At 43.2% G+C, this 23,145-nt stretch overlaps 1 protein-coding gene across 2 annotated transcripts; it reads left to right on the top strand.

Moving 5' to 3' along the window:
* The first annotated feature begins 6,091 nt into the window (after window positions 1-6,091).
* On the top strand, window positions 6,092-12,109 carry CCNA1 (cyclin A1). 2 transcript variants are annotated; one of them, XM_068930046.1, is made up of 8 exons: window positions 6,092-6,330; window positions 7,376-7,619; window positions 7,833-7,957; window positions 8,697-8,920; window positions 9,467-9,671; window positions 10,645-10,758; window positions 11,369-11,502; window positions 11,850-12,109. In XM_068930046.1, exons 1-8 carry the CDS (start codon window positions 6,202-6,204, stop codon window positions 11,899-11,901), a joined length of 1,227 nt encoding a protein of 408 aa, XP_068786147.1. In that variant the 5' UTR covers window positions 6,092-6,201; the 3' UTR covers window positions 11,902-12,109. The 2 variants fall into 2 exon arrangements, with proteins under 2 accessions (XP_068786147.1, XP_068786148.1); XM_068930047.1 differs by lacking the exon at window positions 6,092-6,330 and adding an exon at window positions 6,424-6,786.
* Window positions 12,110-23,145: the final 11,036 nt, after the last annotated feature.

Here is a 23,145-nt window from a genome sequence, read left to right as displayed (position 1 = left end):
TAGTCAATGCAAACTGCAGTCAGAGAACTTTCCTCAACCCTAGGAATCGTAGCCCTCTGAAGGAAAGGAGAGGTCATGTTCTTCACTACTTTGCCATCATAAGATCATATAGGTCTTGAGGGGGCCTTGCAGGTCACTGAGTCCAGGCTCTGCTATTGCTGTCAGCCATATTTCATAATCCTTTTCATAAACTTCCTGAACTCAAAGACTGTTCTCCTAGCACATTTTCCAGGGTTTTATGAAGTCATGTGTTCAATAGGCAGTAGACTGGGAGTTCCAGGGTCATTGTGCAGTAGGCTGGCCTCTGAAAAACCTATGGCAGAGGTGGAGCTGCTGTGTGACTGTTGGGTCTGCTGATCTGACAGAACTGGCTGAATGCTGAATGTGACCAGGCCAGTGTCATATCACTCTGTGTCTGGCCTGCCTGACTCAGGTTTCCCCTATGAATATTGCTATAATTCAATATGAGACTTAGAGACACAAGCTGGAAAGTCATGGTGGTCTTAGAGTAACAGCTTAGAGTAACCAGCTTGTACTTACGGGTATTTAGAAGACAACGGTTGTTCTCCTCCCAGTGAAGATGCTGCTTCTGGGGTCCGGGCTAAAGAACTGGTTAGGCAAAGCTGCAAGCCCAGGGATCAAAAAGGCACTAGATCACTTAAAAAGGTTAAGAGGGAAGGGGACAGCTGACAGTGATTGGATTTGTGGACAGAGGGAGCTGCAGGAAGCCGTTGAAGCAGCTGTGTCCTTCTCAAGCTTTTGAGAAGAAGGAATATGCAGAAAAATATTTGGGGTCAAAATAAGCTATAATTTCCTTTTAAAAGGTGGTTTTGTCCCTGTATGCTTGTCATTAGAGCAACAGTGAATCATGTGGTTACACGTCCAGAGGGAAAGCACGCTCCCTAAAGGGTTACATGACCAAGATCTCCAAAGGGGTGTGTGGTGGTGGTCGCTCAAGAACTCTGAACTGAATGAGGAAGGAAAATCTAGAATGTGTTTCTCGCCTCCTGCTCCCAGACACACTACCAAGCACTTGCATTTGTACAGACCACTTTTCTCTCTCCCACAAAAAATCTTGCAAAAAGGTTGACATAGACCTCTATCTTTTTCTTCCATACCTTCTTCAAATAATTTTTGAGGGAAGTTTAAAAAATCCAGCTCTTTGAGCTCTAAAGAAACCCTCTTCGGCATTCCTGCGAATTCTGCCGTTGGGGTAGAACTGAAGGCCCAGCATGAACTGCAGCCTGTGAGGAGCTTGCTGTGTAAAAGCTGGGATTTTGTGGTGCCCCTCACTGAGGAAACCAGGAGCTTGAGCCTGCTCCCATGGCATGGGTCGATGGAAGTCCTGCTCCCTTTGATAAAACCAAGTGGCAGACCTGGAAATATCCGTACTCAAAGCACATACTGCAGCAGCAAAAGGAGAAAGAGCTAGGAAAGATCTACAAGAGGGCAGAGACAGGTTCTAACCATCCCTTTAATACTAGCTTTTCCAGGGCCATAGAGGAAGCAGCCTCGCCTAGACAGGTATTGATCTGACTTCTCCATCTTCCTAGAAATCGTAATAGTCTTCAATGAGACAGTAATTACTGAGAGAAGCTCTAAGGAGTCCATGCAGGGAGGCTTCAGTTGCCTCTCTCTCACACACACACAGGGAAGCTCAGAGGTAAATGATTAATGACCCAAAGCTTGATTTGATCTGTTGCTACAATTAAGTAATGGCTGGCAAAGCTTACTGGCCTCCCTCAGGTGCTAGTCCATACTGGGCTATCTCAAAGAGTTCCTGAGAAACTGGAGCTTGGATAACCTCGTTATAAGCTATTTGAGAGGTGTTTCAGTTCCATTAATGTATTATATGACTACTGAAGATGTCCATATGCTATTTGTATGTGAAACAAAAAATTGTTGGATAGATGACATTCTTTGGTTATGCCTAAATGGCATATGAATATGATGGGTATTTGGATATAAAGGACATTCATTGATTTAAGACAAATTTAGTACATAAATTCCATTCCTGTATTTGGCTATGAGTGACTTTTGTGATCTTTGTATGAATGCAAGTTATGTGTTAGATCTGTAACTATAAAGTTCATATATTTTTTGTGATAAATACCATAAAGAGACACTGAGCTGTTAGGAAAATAGGTCTGGGCAGAGCAGAGGTAAGATTACTTTGATAAGCTACAGGAATTGTTCACAACAGCAGCATTTACCTTTCCTGGAAATAAGCACTAGCATAATGTTTCATCTATCTCAATATCATACCCAGATGCTTTTACTGAAAAAGAAAAACAGCTCTGGCACCACCAGAGGAAAATCCCTTGAAAGAACAACTAATATTTTCAAAATGGATTAAGGATGAGATAAATTTTTCAAAATTATGAAAAATTAAAAAGCACTTAAAATTATTCATGCATAGAAGGCTAGGTCTAAAGAGGTTTAGGAGTTTAAGTCTGCTAAGGCTAAAGGGAAGGAAGCTATGTTTACACGGACACTTAGTCCAGCATAATCTGAGCTGGGGGCTGATGGGAATGGCATCACCCCCACTACTACCCTGATGCTGGCACTGCACGTTTGTAATGTCCTTTGTGCTGGCCCTACAATTCACGTAGCTGTCTAGAAACCTAGAGCAGATAACTGATTCACTTGGAAAAAATATTTTGCTATTGTTGTTGTTGTGCTTGTTTTCAGGTGGATCAGGTCCTTGGTTTGTCTCATGACCACCCAAATGCTAGTGTTGGCACAAGGATGGCTGCAGCCTTGGGTGGCTTGAAGCCAGGCAATCCTTGTCAGTGACAGGCCAGACTATGCTGACATTACTTTGGGGATGCAAATGTTTTTAGGGATCTGAGCCCAAGAACTATCATCTCACTCATGTTCTGAGGCAGTTAATTTCCTAAGTCATTCCCTTATGTTTTGCATTTTAACATTTTACTCTTGGACATACAATTTCTATTCTTTTCAAAAAAGATTTTGAAACTATTAACCAGCACCTATTTAAGGTCGGAGGAGTAGTGCTCCCTACTTAAAATATACTTAGAGGCTGATATTGGAGTCTTGATACTCATGAAGTAAAATAATGTTGCTAAACTGTGATTTGAGGTCACTGAAAATTTTCACTTTGATGGAAAAATCCCATTCTCTCTTCCTTTATCACTAAAAAGTATGGCCTTTTTTCATGGATAAAATATGTAGATTTCAAAAGCCCTTTGTTTAGACATGTTAATAAAAATTGAAATTTTTAGTTAAAACATGGAATGTCCATACATCTAGCAAAGTTTTTGATTAACATCCATCTTCTCAGACTGCTATAGATTATATACATTTTCTACATAGGATTATTTTTAGAGTTTTGCATAATCCCATCAAAACAATGGGATAAGGAGTGTTTAGAGTTGCACTCGAGGCTACGTTTAATTTCAAAGACTGTGAGCTAGACCGATTTTTTTCTGAAATTAAAACTTTGCATGAAATTGTTTCAAGACGTATCCCTGAGTGAAGTCTTGCTTATTGTGCAGTTCTGGAAAACACTTTTTATCTAGGGGTTTGAGATGACATGAAAGACAGAGAAGGACACAGGATCCAGGAAGCGTACATTGTAACCTGCTGTACCCATGACCTGCATTCACCCCCCGCCCTGCAAACTGTGACAGCTCTGTTTTAATACCTGCTTATAACCGTACTGTCGCAAGGACATGGAACTCTTCCCATGGAAAAGGAAAAGTAATGGTATATGGCCAGTACATCAAACAGGTAACGTTTTTCAACTTGAGATATACCGCTTACTTCCTCTCATTAAAAAAAAAAAAGGTAAAAAACAAAATGACTGAGGTCGAACCTTGCGCTTGTCTTTTTTTGAGCAGCATCCTACTTTTCCAGAACATTTTCCAGTATGTCAAGATCATTTTGAAATCTAGTCTTGTTTCACAGCATAGTCGCAGCCTTTCACGCGTGATCATGCATCAGCATGATGCTATGCTATCCACGAATTTAGTAAGGGTGCTCTCATTTCATTATCCCAATCACTGGTGGAAATCTTTGATGACACTGGACAACTCCAGATGTCAATTCACTTTATAAAACTCTGCATGCCCTTAGTGAACTGCTGAGAACTTCTCTATGTACAGCTTTGCAACCAGTTTTGTAATTGCCTCCTTGCTGAGATTTGTTTATGAAAGTGTCGTGAGAGTAAAATCTTGACAAAAATCAACTAAAATCTCCTTTTTCCAGTTTTTCCTTCATCACTGAGGGAATTCAAAATGTTTTGATCTGATTTGTTGCCAGCAAGCTGATGCTGTCATTTGTACAACTTTTTGTTATATTCTAGGTGTTTATAAATACTCAATAGTTGCTAATAACTAATTATTAGTTCTCACACTTTTCTGGGATTTCGAGTTAATCTGGCTTGAATCTTGACTCCCTATTTTTCCTCTTTCAAGATGGGCATCCCTTTACCTTTCTATTGTAACTTGCCCGTCCTGCCAGAGCTCTCAAAGAGAACTAGCAGTTCTCCAAGTTTTCATCACCAAGTTCTTCAATAGCATCAGGAGAAAATTACCAGGTCCAGCTGGTTCCTTCCTGCCTGTTCCTTCCTTATTTAAAGACAAATTTTTTTGGTCCTTTCTGTTGCTGGCATAATACTAGTCTCCTGGTCACTAGTAATCTTCTTGGTGAAAACGAATGTCAAAAGAAATTAAATACTTTAGCTTTCTTGATGTCTTCTGTGAATAAATTGCTCTTTTTGTTGAATAGCATACCAATCCTTCCTTAGTCTTTCTCTTGTTACCAGTGTAACCGTCAGTTTCTTCATGTTATTCTCCATGTCTCCTGCTAGCTTTGCCTTGCTCTATCTTTGCTCTTTTCTTATGATTTTGACCCTATAAACTGTTTTAATCCCACTACTGTGGTCATCCTGGTCTACCTTCCACTTCCCATATATTCCCTCTTGCTTTTGAGATCAATGAAAATCTCTCTTATTGCAAACCTTTCTTCACCCTGGGAGAATTTGTATGTGTACACCTACTATTTTACTCTTTAACTGCTTTTTCTTTTTTTTTAATTTTTAGATCAGCCTCGCTTTGCCCTACATACTGAACATTGACACTTGCAGGCACAGGAATACTAGGGGAAAAATTAGAATCCGACACCTGATTTCAGCTAGTTCTTGGCAATTTCTGACCCTGGCCACCAATTGTACAGCTCAGCGGAGTAGCTCTTTTTCACTTTTGAAAGAATTAGACTCTTATATATAACGACTCTCTGTTTCTGGAAAACATAGCTGATATCTGAAGCCTATCAGAGCTTAAAATGAGACTCTCCTATTTTCGGCCGGGCAGGCCGCTGCTGGAGTTGGCTGCGTGGGATTGCTTGGACTGAAGTGAAAATCTCCGGGCGGAGGTGGTGCGCCTCTGCTCCGCTTGGGTTTGTGCGAGGCTTTTCGGGGCCCTGCTCTTGCTGACACAGAGGTGGGGCGAGGTCCCTCGGGGTTTGCTCCCGAAACATGAGGGTGCCCGGCTCACCCTAGCATGCCAACGCTAGAAAGGCCTGGAGGTGAATTTCGGATGCAGCAAAACCTAGCGCGAACTTTCGGCGCGTGCCCCCACGCCCAGGCAGGCCTGCTGAGCCCTCCTTTTTCCGGAGACGAAGCCGCCTGCTGGTTTTGGCATATCCGCCATCCAGGCGGCCTTCAACGCCGCGGCCGGCTTCCGTCGGTCTCCTCCCAACCGCTCCCGGTATCTCCATCAAACGCCGCTAAGCTACGGTCCTCTCTTCGCTTCCGCCGGGCTCCTGCCTGCGCCAAAATCCGATGACACCGGCGGCGGGGCCAAGGCCGCCTCGGCCGGTGCCCCGAGCCGAGGGCAGCAGCGCGGCCGGGGCGGTTTGCGGCACCCGCCGGGCCGGGCCCCGGGCCGGCGTCTCCATGGCGACCCGCCGCCGCCGCTACCGCCGCCGCCGCCGCCGCCGCGTGGGTTGCCAGGGCCGCGGCGGCCGGGGGTTGCCGGCCCCGGCGTCCAACTGGCCGCAGCCAACAGCCGCCGCCGGCGCCCATTGGCCGCGGCCTATATAGGGGGCGGCGGGGCGGCAGCGCAGCGCAGCGGGCCGGCTCCACTCTCCAGCAGCGCTCCCTGAGCACCGAGGCGGCGGCGCCGCAACCAACAACTACTCGTCGCCTGTTTGCCGCTGTTGTCTCCCGCGGGGGCGATGCGCCGCAGCGGGGAGAAGAGCCGTGCGGGGCGGCCGGAGCCCCGCGCCGCCGGCGGGCGGGCCGTGCTGGGGGAGCTGGCGGAGAACGGGCAGCAGCAGCGGCGGCGGCGGCGGCCCGGCGGCCAGGTGAGCCCCCAGCAGCGGCGGGGGGGGGCGCGCAGGTAGCGGGGCTGGAGGGAGGCGGCCGCTGCGGTAACCGCCCCCGCCGGCGTGGCCCTGGGAGCGCTCCGGGCGGAAGCGCCTCCTGCAAGGTGAGACTCGGGGAGGCTTTGCCTTAGCACTGCCCCCGCCCCACGAAGGGTAGGGGGTGGCGAAGTTTAGGTGCCTGTTTGCTGGTGACCCAAAGGTCCCGTTGCTCCGCGGCTGGCCGTGATTCCTGGTGGGTGCCAGAGTACCCACCAGAAAGCTAAAGCTTGCAGAAGAGTGAGTGTCCTGGACCTTTCAAGCCCTCCTGAAATCAGATGCTGTGGCAGAAGCGTTGTGCTGGCTTGCTGGAGCTGAGGTAGCAGTTGGTGCCTATACAAGGGCTTTTTGCAGCTGTGACTGTGTAAAGCCCCTAACTCAGTTGATGGCTTATTACAAGTGAGTGATATTAAGCACTGCCTGCTGGTCACACATTGTAGTCCCTGGGTGTTGAGGTGTTGGAGTCCTGAGGTGCAAACTGTGGTTTGTAACTCAATATGAAGTGCCTCCTTTTATGGGAAGTCTTTCATGAGTTTGTGGTAGCTTCTGAAAACTTCCATGTGATATTTTAGCTTGCTATGCCTTGAAATAAGCACTGCTTGCAAAAACTGCAGACAGAGCAGAGCCCATACCTGCCACTGCTTGTTTCTGATGGGGCTGGCCTCAGCTGGCTTGCCTTTGCAGGCAGTGGTGAAGAGGCTATTCAGGACTCGCCTGGCTCTTACCTTTCAGTATACCTCGCTTTGCCTGTGAAGTGTCTACTATAGCAAGACAGTAACAAGCAAGATTTCTGAACTGCTGTTTGTAGCTCTGTGTTTATGGGGAGGTTTTTAATTTCTTTTGTTTTTTTCTCTTCTTGGTTAACTTCTAGAGTTTTGGTATCTGTGTTAGCCAAAGAAAGCAACTCCTCTTCCTCTCTAAAATAAGCTATAATTACTGTCATCTTCTGAACTGCCCTCTTGTAGCATTACTGTGTACTCTGTTCCAGGGTACTATGGTTATCAGACATTTCTCTGGCTCTGAAAACTGCTTCCCTCCAGCTGGAAAAGATGAATTGCCTAGCTGCATGGTCGATGCCACATCAAAGCAAGGGTTTACTATATATATAGATGAACCAGAACAGAAGGAAAACTACAACTGCCCAGTGGTTGAAGAGCTGGACTCTAGCCTGTGTGAACTGGATACTAGTGCAATGACATCCAATATTCACCTACTGTTGGATCTGAGTACAGGTAACTGTTCTGGCTACTAACCGAGTAGTATAGCAGAGATCCACATAGGGTAGCTATGAATTGTGGTGTTAGCACAAGCTAGTGATTAGCTTATCTTGAAATAAATAGCACTTCAAGATAACTGTGATCAACAATGCATCTGCTGTGTTGGAAATGACAAGAGTAAGGTGAGGAGGCTAATCAAATGTGTTGCTGGCTCCTCTAACCTGTTAGGGTCTCCTATGATAGTGGATACATCCTTCCAATCCCAACCTGAGGATCAGATGGGAGATGCAATAACTATAATGACTGTGGGAGAATATGCAGAAGACATTCATCAGTACCTCCGAGAAGCTGAAGTGAGTGATTTGTTACAAGTTTATAATTCTAAGGTATTTGTGGACTCTGTGATGAGCTGCAAAGCTTATTGCTGCCCCAAGATGACCCTAGCCTGCTACTGAGTTACAAAAGTGGAGAAAGCAGGTAGCAAAAACAGTCTTTAGAAGCTGCCTATGAATCTGGCTTCAGACAGTGATGAGATTTTGCAAATATTACTTTGCTTCCTGGAAATACTCATTGTTACAGCATCTTTTGACTCTTAAAGACAAATTTCCAGAAATAGTTCTTGCAGATGGGAATCAAATGCTGCAAAAAAACTAAAGCAGTTGGATGTGACCTCACTGACAGCTCTCCTGTTATCAGAGAGCTTTACCTTGCCACTTTGATGCAGAAGGGTAAGGAAAAGAACAACCTTCCAATAAGGAAGAAACCTGATTTGTTTAAAGTTACTTTCAGGTCCCTTTTTCTGAATGGCTTTTATGGCCTTGATGGCAAAGGCTGAACTTCAGTGTCCAAGAGGTCTTTTGCTATTCTGCTACTAACAGATTACTCCTGTCTCTTGTTAGCATGCAACTTAGTAGAGGTGCTATTATTTAATACGACTACAAGTAATAGCTAGTTAATACTAACTAGCTATCAATTGTTGAACTACTTCTGCTACTTTTGGCTTACTGGTGTAAGTGTGAAATACCTTAAACTCAGCCATCAATGGTCATCTTCAGATGAATGTCCTAATTCTTCACCTGTCTTTCTGAGCAGATAAGATACAGGCCAAAGCCATACTATATGAGGAAACAACCAGATATCACAACAGGAATGCGTGCCATCTTGGTAGATTGGCTTGTGGAAGTAGGGGAAGAATACAAACTTCGCACGGAGACGTTGTACTTGGCAGTGAACTTCCTGGACAGGTTTCTTTCCTGCATGTCTGTCCTCAGAGGGAAGCTGCAGCTTGTAGGAACTGCAGCAATTCTTTTGGCTGCGTAAGTGTTTGTATCATCTCCTGAAAACTTAGAAGGCTGTAACTTATTTTTTAATTTGAACTAACTTACCTGCAGTAATAGGTAGCTTGTCATGATGTCTTAAGATTAGCCATTTGACCAGCTCTGGCACTAACAAAATTCAATGTCTAATGTTCCTACCTTCACATCAAGGAAACTTTTTTCCATAAAGCTGGAAGCAAAAAAATGGGCGTGGGGAGGAAAACTACTGTAAGTTGCAGACTCACAGCTATATAGCTGTAGTTGCAGACTACAGCTATAAGGCTGTAGTAGATTAAGTGGCAATCTGCACTTAGACTTGAACTCATCTTTTTAAGAGACAGGATACTGAACAGAGCCTGGGAGTGTGTTGTATTACTAGGACTCTTTGGATTTAAGAGCTTGCAATTCTTTCTAGTCAAGAAGGCTTGAAATCAGTTCTCTGAACAGTCTTATACTGATGCTATATGCTCCTGCTTATATGGATTCAGTAGAAAACTTACCACTGTTGTCAAGCTGACCAATGTGCCTTCTGTACTCCTTTTTCAGGAAATATGAGGAGATTTACCCACCAGAAGTAGATGAATTTGTGTATATAACAGATGATACATACACAAAGAGGCAGCTGCTGAGAATGGAACACCTGCTTCTCAAAGTGTTGGCTTTTGACTTAACAGTGCCAACCATCAACCAGTTCCTCCTGCAGTATATTCAGACGCATGGAGTCTGCATTAGGACCGAGAACTTTGCAAGGGTATGAATTATTCTCCTTTAGGCCTGAGGTGGAAAGGGGAAAGTGATCCTGTAAGTGATAACTTACAATAATGCAGATGTTCCTGCTTCTATCTGAGCAGACAGGTTCTGCTGCTATGACTGTGATTATTATGCTGTACCTCTTGGGACCGTTATAGGCCTAGATTTGGATGCTTTGTAGCACACTACCTTCAGTGTATAGCTTGTGTTGAGACTTCTGGGGAAATCTCTTATGGCAATACTAAGCTTAGTCTCCCTGCGTGTTCAGGAATAATGCACCATCTAGGCAGCTAGATGGTAGAAACCAGCTTTTGCAACACTCCATGTGCAGTAAATCTGCCCTGAAAGTGGTAGTACTAGGTAATGATACACTGTGACACCACGTATGTGCACGTAACTGCCTAAGGATCCCTGCTTAGAAACATGGTAGCCATAGCTTACAGTAAAACATCTGACCTGCTGCTTAGCTCTGAAGGCTGCAAGATTACTTGATGACTCTATTCCAACAGAGCCTAGACTCTATTTGTTAGAGCTGCCTAAAGGCCCAGATCTCAATGAAATCTGCCTACATGAACAAGATCCTCGGAGGAGCGGAAGAGCAAATCTTTATTCTTTTTGCAGAACTTATACTGTCCAGGTCTCTATCTCTAAAATTACAGTAGAGCTAGTGATGGGATCAGAACTTCAGGTTACAGCACAGATCAGGCCAGCTTTGACAGGAACGTGGTGTCTTGTGGTGTGTGTATGGGTGTGTCTCTTCTGTTGTTTCCTTACCCCACTGAAACAGGCTGGAAGCTCTTCTGTGAGGTCAAGACTGGAATTCTGCTTCAAATCCATGAGTACTCCTTCAACCCATCAAACATGTGACACATGATTCTTGCATGAAACAGTTCATCAACCAATTTAAGTGCCCAGTGTATTGACCTGATTCCACTAGACACCATCTTGTTTGAAAGATGTCCTTTCTTGTTCAGTATCTTGCAGAGCTGAGTCTCCTTGAAGCTGATCCATTTCTGAAGTACCTTCCTTCACAAACTGCTGCAGCAGCCTACTGTCTAGCAAACTATACTGTGAACAGGCGTTTCTGGGTAAGAACAACAGCTATAAGTTAATGATGTACTCAAGCATAATGATAAACTCATGCTATCATTAGAACTAGGCTGAGAAGCAGAAAGAATAGCTTCAAGTATCTTATCATAAAGGCTGAAATCCTAGGATGGGTGGCTGCTTCTGAGTTGATGGGACTATCTGAATGTTTAAATCTGAAATATTCTGCCTTTTGTCTGAAGTGGAAGAACCTTGCTATCTTGTTTGCTTAAGCCTGTACCTAAGACCTCATCAATCCCAGGTCCCCAGAACCTCTCCCCCCAAATAGAGTTGGGGGCTTTTTACAGAGGAGAGCTGAAATCTGTTTGAATGACCCTCTTGATAATCATGTCAGATATATGTTGGAGGAATAGCTTCAGCAGGGAGCAGAAACAGTGAGGTGATGGATGTGACAACTCCTTTGTTTAGAGCAGTAGGAGCTTTTTGTCAGACTAAGCTGATGGCAGGATAAACTTGAATCCTTTCAAGCTCTAAACAAGGAGTCTGGAGTAAGAACTGATAGCCAAGATGCTTCCTGCTTCTGTAGGAAAAGTATTTTCCAGCTGAATGTTACCTAAAATAGAATGACAGTGACTTTTCTCCTCTGACCAGCCAGAAACACTTGCTGCATTCACTGGGTATTCATTAAGTGAGATAGTGCCTTGCCTGACTGACCTACATAAAGCATGCCTTGATGCTCCCCATTGCCAACTGCAAGCAATTAAGGAGAAGTACAAGCTCTCAAAGTAAGTAACCAGAATGCTAATGTCCTGTAACTTGGAGGTCATGGGCACAGAAAGATTGTGGTTTAGTCAGGCCTCAGCAGCTTGGGCTACGGATACTGTAGCTGACAAACTTACCGTAGTGATCAGCTTCAGGAACAGAAGCTAATGCTGTCTCTCTCTTGAGAGAAAAGGCAGGAGTTACTCTTGAGTTTTCCTATAGGTATGCAGATGTATTGGATTATAATTCTTTTGCAATGGTACAGGATGAGTTTTCTCCCCTCTGCAATATGCATTGCACAAAAATGCAGACAGTATATTTAAATCTGTCAGCCAAGCTGGTATTCTTGGTGACTTTGTTTCTATTCCAGGTACCTGCAGGTGTCTCTCTTGGAGCCCCCAGCAGTTCTTCCTCTACAATAAAGATGGTGGATCCTGGACTTGGACTATTCCCTCCCAATCAACACAGCTGGTCTAACATTTCATAGAGCACTGCAGGTCATGTGTCTGTAACCATGGTGATAAGAATGGTTTTTTAGCTAGTATTTTTTAATTAGATACCTTTTAAAAAGGATATTAGACTATAGTTCTTAATAACTGACAGCACTTTTAATAAATGTCTTATTACACTGTTCCTCTGTGAATCTTCTGACTCTAGTTAATATCTCCGGTAACAGTGAATAAAAAGGGTTTTTACAGCATCACTGAACAGGGCTTTTTAAGCTAGTTGAAATGGATAAAGTGTCAGGTGATGTAGGTTTGAACCTCACATTTATGCAAAGACATGGGTGATCAATTGTGGTGTCTTATCAGTTTCTTTCTCCTCTATGAAGCAAGGTCATGAAGCCATGAAAAGAAGCTGTTTCCTGGAACTCATTTACCATGTTGCAGTAAAAGCATCCAGATATAAGTGACCTCTGAACATTCTTTTGGTCTGTAGAAGCCATAATGTTGAGGTGGAATTTGAACTTGCCTTGATAAAGGTAAACAGGGGAGATCCCTTTTACCAGGGGATGGAGGAAGGGAAGAATGAGATGTTCCTAAGGGTCTTCCAGCCAGAAATACTCTAGGATAAATTGCAATAGAGTGCAATGCTGAAAGAACTTGGGGGCTGTCAGGCCATGGAAGTGTCCAGCTTGAGTTGGATGGTTGCTGCTGTGTCCTACTTGTGATATTGAATAGTCTTAAAGGACAGCTGTCTGAGAGGACTTCTCCTGCCACTGCAGCACTACTGAACATGTGTAGTGCTCTGCACTCAACCCTTAGTCCTGGGAGAAAGGAAGGGAAAATCTGAGATGCTCTTACTATAGGAGTGCAAAACATCCAGGGCTTACTCCCCCCTGAGAGGGACAGTAATCTGAACAGGTATTATGAGTCTCCAAGCAAAAATATGCTTAAAACTTCACATTAACATGCAAGTCAACAGTAGCACTGTCTTGCAGTTAGATTAAGTATCACTAACAAGCCTCTCAATTTAAGACCTGATTATACAAGTGTGTGTCATGAGGCTCTCCCAGCTCCAGGTGTTTCACTTTCCTTGATGTGTGTAATGTGTTCCTACCCCTTGCCTCCCTCCTTTTTCCGGTCCAGGCTAGTGAATCATCCTAGTAGGGCATACCCTTCTATTCTCTGAAAATAGAGAGATGGCTATAAAAATGATTCACTTGTTTCAAAGTAAATATCCTTTAACAAAAGGGAGTGCTCATTTTCAACCCACCCTATGCAATTCCTAGTCTCTTGCTTAAAAAGACTTTCTAGTCAAACAAATCTGTCTTCATTTACTGATATTAACAGATGTGACCAGATATCCCATATTTTTCTGTCTCTGGCAAACACTTCATGGTGGAGATTTAGTGTCATCAAATGTCTTGGTGCAATTAATTTTGTGGCTTGTGGGTGAACGTCTCAAAGGTGGCCTGCCAACTTCACTTATGCGTGAGGACAGCTTTAAAGTGTGTGCCTCAATACTGAAGTCATACCCAACAGTATCTAGTTGCTATGGGCAGTGGTAGATTTTGTGATCACCCCTTTCAAAAGGAAATAGTGTACTAAATTGGACAGGCTCATGAATACCTGCTTGCTTATGACTTCTGAGGTTAAACAAAGGGGTTCTGAAGCATTGCACTGAGCCTCACTTGTGAAGTATTAAGAATTGCTGGACTGCAGTTACTGTCATAGTGAGTCTTTTGGAAGCACTAATGAAGGTCTCAGGTGCATGAACCATTTTCTCAGTTTAGTAGCAGTTCAATGGTGTTTGTATGGTCATGTCAGAATAGTAAGGGGAAAGATGAGTTTGGATCCTCTGGACTGTCTAACATTAGTCATGTGTTATACTGCTGGGTCAGCAGACTTGATATACCTAAAACTCCAAGCCAGGTGACACAACTAAACATTTTACCATGGGACATTCCTATAGCCCAAACTCCTTACTTCTGTAAGAGTTAACTTAGTTATAAGAAAGATACAATAATTGCACTTGTTTTCTTGAAACTTTAATTCTATGGTGTACAAAACTAACTGTGAATTTCTTTAAAACATATAATCTCTGAAATAGGCTGTGTGTAGTAGCTCTGTCTGCTTTTTTGTCATGCTTTTGCAACTGGAATAGTGGCTTGAATACTTCCCTTTTTAGCTGTTAGAGGAAAAATAAGGAAAAGCTAAGTATTTAAGATGAGGAATAGCATAATGATGCAGTTTGCATGCTAATGAGTCTGTACAAAAGGGATTAAACTTTAGTTCATGTGGGGCATAAACAGATTTCTGCAATCCCAGATGAGACTTCTTTAGGTACTAATGGCAATTTGAATGTTCCTGCTCTACTTTTCACTCCTTTGTGCTGAACTTATCTTACGCAGAGCAATGAAAAAATCATATTGCTCCTGGCTTTTCCAAGACACAAGCTGGATGCTATCTTCTGTCTTGCTGTAAGTGTATTATAACACCCGACGTGGTCTATCCCTTCTGCGCTTGCTTCTGCAGCTGATATTTGAGAAGAGAACATGAGCCGCTTCTGTTGGGTGCGCTGTGGTAAAGATGGTGACATAATGCTGCTTTAGTAAGAGGACATGCTTAAACGCAAAACCATTTAACCAGTACTTAATATGTACCAAAAATGAAAAATAAGCATACAGGCATGTACCTTTGTAAGGAGGGAGAAAAAGCTTCCCTTTGGGTTGCTTTCAGGTTTTGACTGATGTGCAGCACAGGTGCTACTGGAAAAAGTAAAACTTGCATGATGTTAGAAATGGAACCAGATTTCTTTAAGATAGCCATATCCTGGGGAAAAAAAGGAAGCTATCACTTCATATTAAACAGTAGTAGTCTTGATTCTTGGCCTTTCCCTTTAATAGTGTATAGAATATTGGACAAAAGACCCCATTTCCTTTGTTCAGAAAATACTCCAACTGTTGCAGTTACTATTGTCAGGCCTGATCTTGTTAAGTTAACTCTGCTATTCAAGTTCAATTCCTTTGGTTCCAGCACATGTCAGCATTCAGCTTTTGAAGTACTTCTGTGTATGTTGCATTATCTTCCTTCCAGCTTAAAAGGTATTTGGATGGTGCAGCAGGAGCAAAGCTTGTGGTTAACACTACGAGCCAAGTCAGTGAGGCAGCTTAGAGTGCACATCCAGCACTCCCAACCTAGGTAGAGTGGGCAGAATAGACTAGTGTGAAAGACTTTGATTCATGATGTTCGGTTCAAGAGCTCTTGAATACAGTGATTAGAAACAAAAAACTCCTTAATTTTATTCTAGAAGCTTCTCTACTACCAGAGAGACTTCCAGAAAGCCCTGAAGGCAGTGTGGTCGCATGATTCTGACTTGTCCTGTTGTAGTTAAGTCACTGGTAAAAATGTAAACAACTTTAAATACTGCAGTTGCCTTTGCTTGTGAGTTGCCATGGAAGAACCTGTTCTTTATAACTGGAAATGTCCGTGAAACTATTTTTTCCTTAAGATTAAAATGGACAAGCAGAACTGAAAGCAATGCTCTGTGGGAAGGTACTGTTGTGGCAACTAGAGCTCACTGTCCCCCTGCCTCCCCAAGTGCATTAAGGGTGTCTGAGTGGTAACTAGGTAATTGGGGAGAATGATTTAACTGTAGTTAGGACAGCTGAGCTGCTAACTCATGACTGAAGGGTTTCTGCCTTGCTGGGAAATCTGACAATGTGATTAGCTAGTTCTGTAGGTACCTGCTTGTTTTCAGTTCTATAAATGACTAGAATTAGCTCTGATTTACTGAGGTTGTTTATTTTGCTAGTGACCTTGAAGCAGCTTGTGGGGCTGCTTTTAAGGATGAGAAACAAGCCAGCAGTATCAGTGATTGCTTCCTAGAATTAGGTTTTTTGCAGTTTTCTTCGGTACCTACTGCCCAATAATAGAATCACCTGCTTAGAGCTGTGCAATCTGTACTAGGCAGACACAAACTGGAGGAGGTACAGACCCATCACTCCACAGGACTCTGGAACATCTGAGAGAGGGAAGGGGAGTCTATCTTAAACTTTGTAATGTTCTCTGATTATAGGAGATGTATGTATTTTCCCATTCATTAGACAAAAAATAGCCTCATCATTTTATCGGATATTTTTATTTTCAGTCCTTGTCTCCACTCTATAGCTTTTCTCCTGTATGGTTAGCTCATACTCTTTGTCCCTTGAACACTTGTTCAGACTATCCATTTAATATCAAAAATATTAACTTAATATTGTGAGATGCCCATACTAAACGTCCCTGATGTTTAACCAAACTTTAACTTAAAGTGAATTTTCTAGCATTTCTGCAGATATGGAAAGAGATGTTGATTTGGAAAGCCTTAGCAGTGAGTTGCTGATACTAGCCAGTCCTAACTCTTACATGCTCTGTTTGGGATTTCTCTGAATGTAAATGGCAGTAGTGCACATGGTTAAGAGAATTAGCAGAAACAAATGTCCTGGATGTCACAGAATGTCGCAAATTGAGCCACACGTTTTGAGCATGTAATTCGAGTAACTCAATGCCTATCCTCATCAAATTAACTTGTGTCCAAACTAAGCCAAGGCAAGAAGAACCAGGTAGACTTGTCTGTAGTCATCAAAGGTATCAAAATCATGGCTCTGCCTCTTGGTGTTTTGTACTGTGCTTGTGCAGTTAAGCTGTACTGGTATGAAAAATAGCAATGGGCCAAGCAAGGACTGATTCCTGGCTGAATGCCACCATCTGGCTTATTTCCATGGTGCTTAGAGCTAACTCCTTTGTAAGCACATCTCTCCTGGAGAGAGATTATTGAAGCAGTACAAAACAAAGTCAGTATGAGTAACAGCTGAACGAGGAGGGCAACTGGATTGAGTACTCATGTTTGCTTCTGCCTCTTAGCAGTGTGTCCAGAATGGCTAATACCAGTAAATATCTAGCTAAACCATAAGGGAGTCCTTGTCCGAGGGGTTCAAACTGTCTTGAACACTGGGGAGCGTCACTGGAGCAAAGTGCAGGCAGAATAGGCTCATGATAAAGCATTAGGTTCTAGCAAGAAGTGGGTTTTCTTTCTCCATCTGCAACCAAATTGTTTTTGTTTGTTGTTTTGTGTTCCGATGCATAACAACTTTACAAATTAGGGAAATAGCCCCAGAGCTCTCAATATTATTCATCAGATATCAACAGATCAGGCATTTAGTGCTAATCAGTGAGCAGCTTACAGCAAAATACTACAAGCCCTAGCCCTCCCTAGGCAGAAACTGGAGTGTGACATGTATCTGAAAACTGAATAGTCTTTTCTTTTTCCCTATGTATCATGGAAATCTCTCTTCTATAAAGAAGAGAAATTTCTGGGAATTAGAATGGATGGTAGAACGGAGTCATATTTTGAGACTGCAACAGCAGAGATTATCCCAATATTCTCTCATCTCTTAATGAGAGTAAGATGTTGAGATGGTGGAACTAAGTTCATCCCAAATCTCACTTGCACAGTGTGTTCCTAAGAATAGTAAATCTACCCCAGCACCATAAAGTATAGTCCTCTTTATTTACTGAAGAGGCACAAAAGGTTCAATCAAACAATGAATCTTAAGCTTTCTTCATTGTATAAAACTAGGAGCAAAATAGTGAATTTATTTATAGTGAAAGTAATAACGATCTTGTGTTCTCACTTACTTGTACTCTGGTCTCTAAGAATGCAACCAGGAGAGGGCACCAGCGTCCTAGGTCCATGGTTAGAGGGGAAACTAATCTCACATCCTTCCCAAAAGGAGGCCAGGTGAGTGTTCAGGAAGGCGGGAGTAACTATGACTCTTACTTCCTAACTGGGCTCGAATCAGCTGTGTCACCTCCTCGTGGTCCTGCTGGATACCCCTACTGGGGGAACCAAGTGCACAGCTGTCCCAGCAGTGATTGTGGCGACTTTTTAGTTGCCCTTGCCCTGTCGACGACTCCTTTTGAGCTTCGGCAGTGAAGGGGGGGGCAATTGGCAGTCAAACCTGCATCTCACCCCCCCCCACCCCCCCGCAATGCCATTGCCCAATGGCGATTATAATTCGGGCATGGTGTCAGTCCTGACGACCGTCACCTATGTGGCTCTGGCCTGCCCAGGGAACAGGTCAACCACAACTTACTGGACGTGACGCGGCTTGCCGACTGTATGAGTGGGGTCCAGCTTTGCTTGTCTTACCCTGTTGGCTACGTGAGCGCTTGATGGCTAGGGGGGGACCTATCCAGTGGTTCCCTCCTGAGCCAGCGTCTGTGCTCTCCCAGGCATTGTTTTAGGGCACAGGCCCTGTGAGGTCCTCTGGCCTCGCGTGAGGTAGCAGGACCAAGTGGTGGCAGCCTACTGCCTGACCTAGCTTGGTAGATCAGGCTTGCCGATATAAACCTTTAGTTCACTAAAGCAGAGTAAAATTCTTCACATAGACAGTGAGTCTGCTCGGTCTTCTGAAACTGCTGGACCTCTGCCTATGCTTTACCCTGGTTGTGAGCTGGAGGGACGTTGGTGGCGATTGGCACATCTGTGGGGCATAAGACCAGGCAGCCTGAGTACCATCGGCTGTACCAAGCCCCTAAATCCAGCACTTCCATCTAGATGCAGATGTGGCCTTCGTTCTCCAGATGACCATCACTGGCTGTGACGTGGGTGGATGGGCCGCCTCCCAAATCTAACTCAGAAAAGGTGTCCCATAGTGGGGTTTGATAAACAGCCTGGAGCTGTGTCTAAATGTTTTCAGGCAAACAAGCGACAAGTTCCATGAGGGAGTACTGGTATGTTTAGTTATCTTTACATAAATTCCAGTTACAATTGATGAATTTAAGTTGCAATATTAGCTGGTTGTCTAGCATTTATGCACAATGCTTCAGGGATACTTGGGGAAAATAAACAGAACTCTTTGGAACACTTGTCTTATGTTGTGACTTCCCCTATCTCTCTGCTAGTTTACCCAACACTTTCAGCCATGTTTGTTAGCCTCGTTTGTATAACCAGGGCAGTTTAATGTTGACTTAAACTCAACCTGTTTTCAGACAGGAGAAAAACACGGTGGGAGCTGTTAATGACTGGCTTGCAATGTGCAATAATGTTCATAACATAGTGAAATATTCTGAAGCACATCTGATGGAGCGTCTGCTTGTACTACAAGTTAGGTGGATGAGGCTCCTGTAGTATTACGGAGCTGGTATCAGTTGTGCAGGGAAGAGAGGAATTCCTGCCAGAAGCTGACTTGTCCTTTGGAGGAGGAAAAATAGAAAAACTAAGGATGATTTTTGAGCTAGTGTGCTCCTATCTTGATCTCAAAAAAGCCGAGGTGTAGTACTGAAGTTTTCAAAGTAATCTAGCCAGATGAATAATGGTTATATAGGAGGATCATGTGGTTATCCAGTTTTTGTGGTCCAAGTGTCCTCTTTGGGTCCTAGTCATATTTTCCTTGTTCTATCTATTCCTAACTTGATTTGAGTTTTACTTTCTCAACTTGCTCTCCCATCCAAACCTGTACTTCATTCTTTGTCTACAACTGCTTTTATAATATATTTGCTTTCAACTTCTAAACAGCTGAAAAAAGTATGGTGAGAAGTCAGTGGTGGGGCGGGGGGAGCATCCAGAGCAGTCACCCAAGAGTGCTAAGTCTGACATTATTCAACATACTTAATGATAAAGTGTTTCCTACAAGTCAAATGTAACAAATGGAAATGATTTATCTTTGGATAGCTATGTAGCCAAGCTGTCACTGAGCCCAGGTTTCTTACTATATAGGACCTTGTGCAGATAACCTTACAAATATTTGTAAGGCATTGCTGAGCCAGTTGTCATGTGCATCTGACCTATGGGTTGACTCAGGAGCTCCATGGGTATTCACTGGGAGGTAAATGTATGTTTTATTCTGGCTAAGAGTGGCAGCTACTGAGGTGCTGTGCTGTCTTTTGGAAAACAAGAGGGCTGGGGCAGAGGACCACACATCTGCATCATGTGTGCCTCTCTGCAGTAGGCACTTGAGCTCTCATGAACAAATCCACAAGCATGCTTGTGCCTATGTTAGCTCAATGCTGTACTCTTACCTCTTAGCTGGTCAGCAAATGAAGAGTGGGGAAAACCTTTCAAATGAATGGAGAGAGGATGTGCCTCTGCACATGCTCCTTTGCTGGCCAGAGAACTCCTTGAAGGGTTCTTGGCTTAGGGTCAGCAAAGAGTTAAATCTCCTGTCACATAGGGTTGATGCACTAGTGTTGAGCTTCTTAAAAGCATCTCACTGCACCAAATCTTACTCTCAAAGTTGGCTGTTAATCTCTTTTTGGCTAGTAATCCAAGACTGCTTTGCAAGAAAGACAAACCCACCTGAGAGAATGGGCTCTGGCTGTGTCTTTGGAGCATATAGTCTTGCCAACCATGGCTCACAAAACTGTGCTTTCTATAGCTAGCTTTCTTAATAAATGAATACTACTAGCTTATCATGAAACTTACAGCTCAGCCACTGTCAGTGCTCCCAGTTTCTCCCAGAGCCTTGAGCACAGCTGTATAAAGTTGATGTACTAGTAGGTTCTGCTGTTTAACACAGATCTCTGGGATAATTCATAAGTTGCAGTCTAGGAACTGCTGATCTGTATAACTTCCATTTCTGTTAAAAGCAAAAGGTGAATGGACTTAAACTTTGAAAATCTTTTATTTTATTGCCAGATTAAATCTCCAGAGCTTTCACAGCAGCCTTGAAAAGAGAAATGGAGTTCAACAACAAAAACAAATTTGGATTTTTTCATCCAGTTACCAAGATAAAATCATTAGTCTTATATCAATGTAATCTTGCCAAGCAAGCACCTTAAGTCTCCAGTGCTTGCCAGAGATGCAATGAGCAGGTAAACTGGCTGACCCCATTGTGCGAATACTGAACAGCAGCATGGCTTCATCTTGTCCAGAGCCCACAAATAGACTGCATATTTTGCTTGCTTCAGTAAGTCTGATTTGAATTCACTCCATCTTTGATTATTAAATGTATTTTTTATGATCACTTGGCTTGCCAGTGATTCTGCTCTCTGAAACTCAAACTTACCCTGTGTATGAACAATTTTGTCTACTTAAGCTTAATCTACTTAAGCTGTAGAAGAAACTTTACATGTAATTTGAACACAGTAGTGTATTAGGATTGTTGTGGGCAATGGTTAACCAGAAAGGCTGTTGCAGGCAAGGCTTCTTATTAAACTTACTGCCTTCTAGCTCAGTATAGAGGTAAACAATACAGAGCCTTTCAAGGTTTAGTAGTTGACACTTCATCTTTGTAGATGTGTAGATTTTTTTTGTGAAGGACATCAGAATCTTTTTTGGCCGTTATCTGATGAACCTTGACTGTATAGTCTACAGAAGCACATAGTTCTGATTTGCTTTTCGTGACTGATTGTCCATCACTAAATCACCCTCACTATTAAGCTTTTCGGTTTCTAGCTTATACATATGACTTATTTCAGGTCTGTTAGTTTTATCTTTGCCCAGCCAGGTTAAAGAACTCTTCAATAACATTTTTCTTTCTTTGTAAGAGCCTAACCACCACCATTAAGCTATTCTGTGTTTTCTCCTGTAAACGGAACAGGCAAAGTTCTTCATGGTTTTCACAGAGTAATAAATTACTTTCGGCTCTTAGGTGTTTATGGCAGTCTACTCTGCCGTTAACTGACTGAATATTCTCTTAGAACTTGAGCATCAGAGGACAGGGTACAGCTCTAGTAATGGTCTTATGAATGCTGTACATGTAAGCCAAATGACTAAGACCTATGGTCTCTGAGGGGCATAACTTTCTAATGAATATTATGAATAAGTGCTGACAGAGTTCTTGGAGCAGCAAAATCCTTACTGCAGGTGGGATTCTTCCTGAAGCTGGCTTGAAATGGAAGCTGAGTTACCAGTCTCTTTTCCAATGTATACAAATCAAACGCAGTCTCTCTGCCTCCTGGCAAGCTACCAAAGCCATTATTTAGGCAGAATTTGACCAGATGTCTTCTACACTGAGAAGCACTGCTAATATGTACTAATTACAATTATATCACTATTATGTCACCTTCTGTTTTGATCTGAAGTTAATGCTGATAAGGGATTTAGAGCTTTTCAATGTATTTCTTTAAATTTCAGTTGATAGAGTGAGGATTTGTCTTTATCTTGGTTCCAGCAACACTTATTTTGGTGATGCTTGAAGGATGGAACACTGAATTCTTTTTCTTGTTGTAAGTATAGTGGAAGTGAATAATTGGGATAATGGTGGGAGAAGCCTGTTATGCAGGTAGAAATCTGAATGGGGCAGATGACTTAGTGGTGAAGGACACAGAAAAGCCTGAGGGTTCTTTCACTTGGTCTTTACTGGCAAGACTGTGCTCATGCGTCCCATGTCTCCGAGGGCTTGGGGGGCAGAGGACTCATGGTGGAAGAGGATGGAGTTAGGGATCTGTGAGGTCACAGCTGACTGTACTGAGATGAATGATTGATACTCTGGAGGGCAGGGCTGTCATTCAGGGGGACCTAGACAAGCTGGTGAGATGGCCTGACAGAAACCTCAGGCTCAACAAAGACAAATGTGGAGTGCTGCAGCTAGGATAGAATAACCCCATGCACTAGTGTGAGATGGGAAGAGGCTAGAAAGCAGCTCTGCATAAAAGGGCCTGAGGTGCTAGTGGAACAAAGGTTTCATCTTGGTTTTAAAAAAGCTTTTGACTGGATTTCCCATAGTATCCTTGTAGCTGAACTGGGGAGATATATGTAAGGTAAGTGTGAGTGAAAGCGTGTCCTTGTGAGGATGAAGACCAAACATATGCTGTGCTGCATTAGCAAGAACATAAGCAGCAAATTAAGGGAGGTGACTTGTTCTTTCTAGTTGGTGATTGTGAGGCTTTGTGCACAATACTGTCCAGTTTTGGGCTTCTAGTAAAGGTATATAGAAAAAAGACAGAGTCCAGACCAGTTAACGATGTCTAAGCGGCTGAAGCGCATGTTATATGAGAAGAGACTGAGGAAGCAGGGTTTCTTTAGCCAGGAGAAAAGATGGTTAACGGAGAACTTGGTTGTCCTCAATTGCCTAAAAGAGGTTTGTAAGAAAGACAGAACTGGATTTTCCTCAGGTGTGCAGCAGAAGGCTGAGATAATACTCAGTTACAGCAAGGAAAATTCTGATTGCATTTAAAGGGAAAAAATTGTTAGAAAACGGTTAAGTGCTGGCACACATTGTCCAGAGGGACTGTGGG

This window comes from Struthio camelus, chromosome 1 (genome assembly GCF_040807025.1).
Source record: "Struthio camelus isolate bStrCam1 chromosome 1, bStrCam1.hap1, whole genome shotgun sequence".
NCBI classification, from domain to species: Eukaryota; Metazoa; Chordata; class Aves; order Struthioniformes; family Struthionidae; genus Struthio; species Struthio camelus.
Note: the sequence above shows the minus strand (reverse complement) of the source record. Positions and strands in the feature narration are given on the sequence as shown.

Excerpts from the sequence above, each read along its gene's own strand:
- CCNA1 (XM_068930046.1), top strand. The coding sequence starts at position 6,202 with ATGCGCCGCAGCGGGGAGAAGAGCCGTGCGGGGCGGCCGGAGCCCCGC. Across the intron at positions 7,620-7,832 it reads ACTGTTGGATCTGAGTACAG|GGTCTCCTATGATAGTGGAT; the intron begins GTAACTGTTCTG and ends CTAACCTGTTAG. Across the intron at positions 9,672-10,644 it reads GGACCGAGAACTTTGCAAGG|TATCTTGCAGAGCTGAGTCT; the intron begins GTATGAATTATT and ends TTTCTTGTTCAG.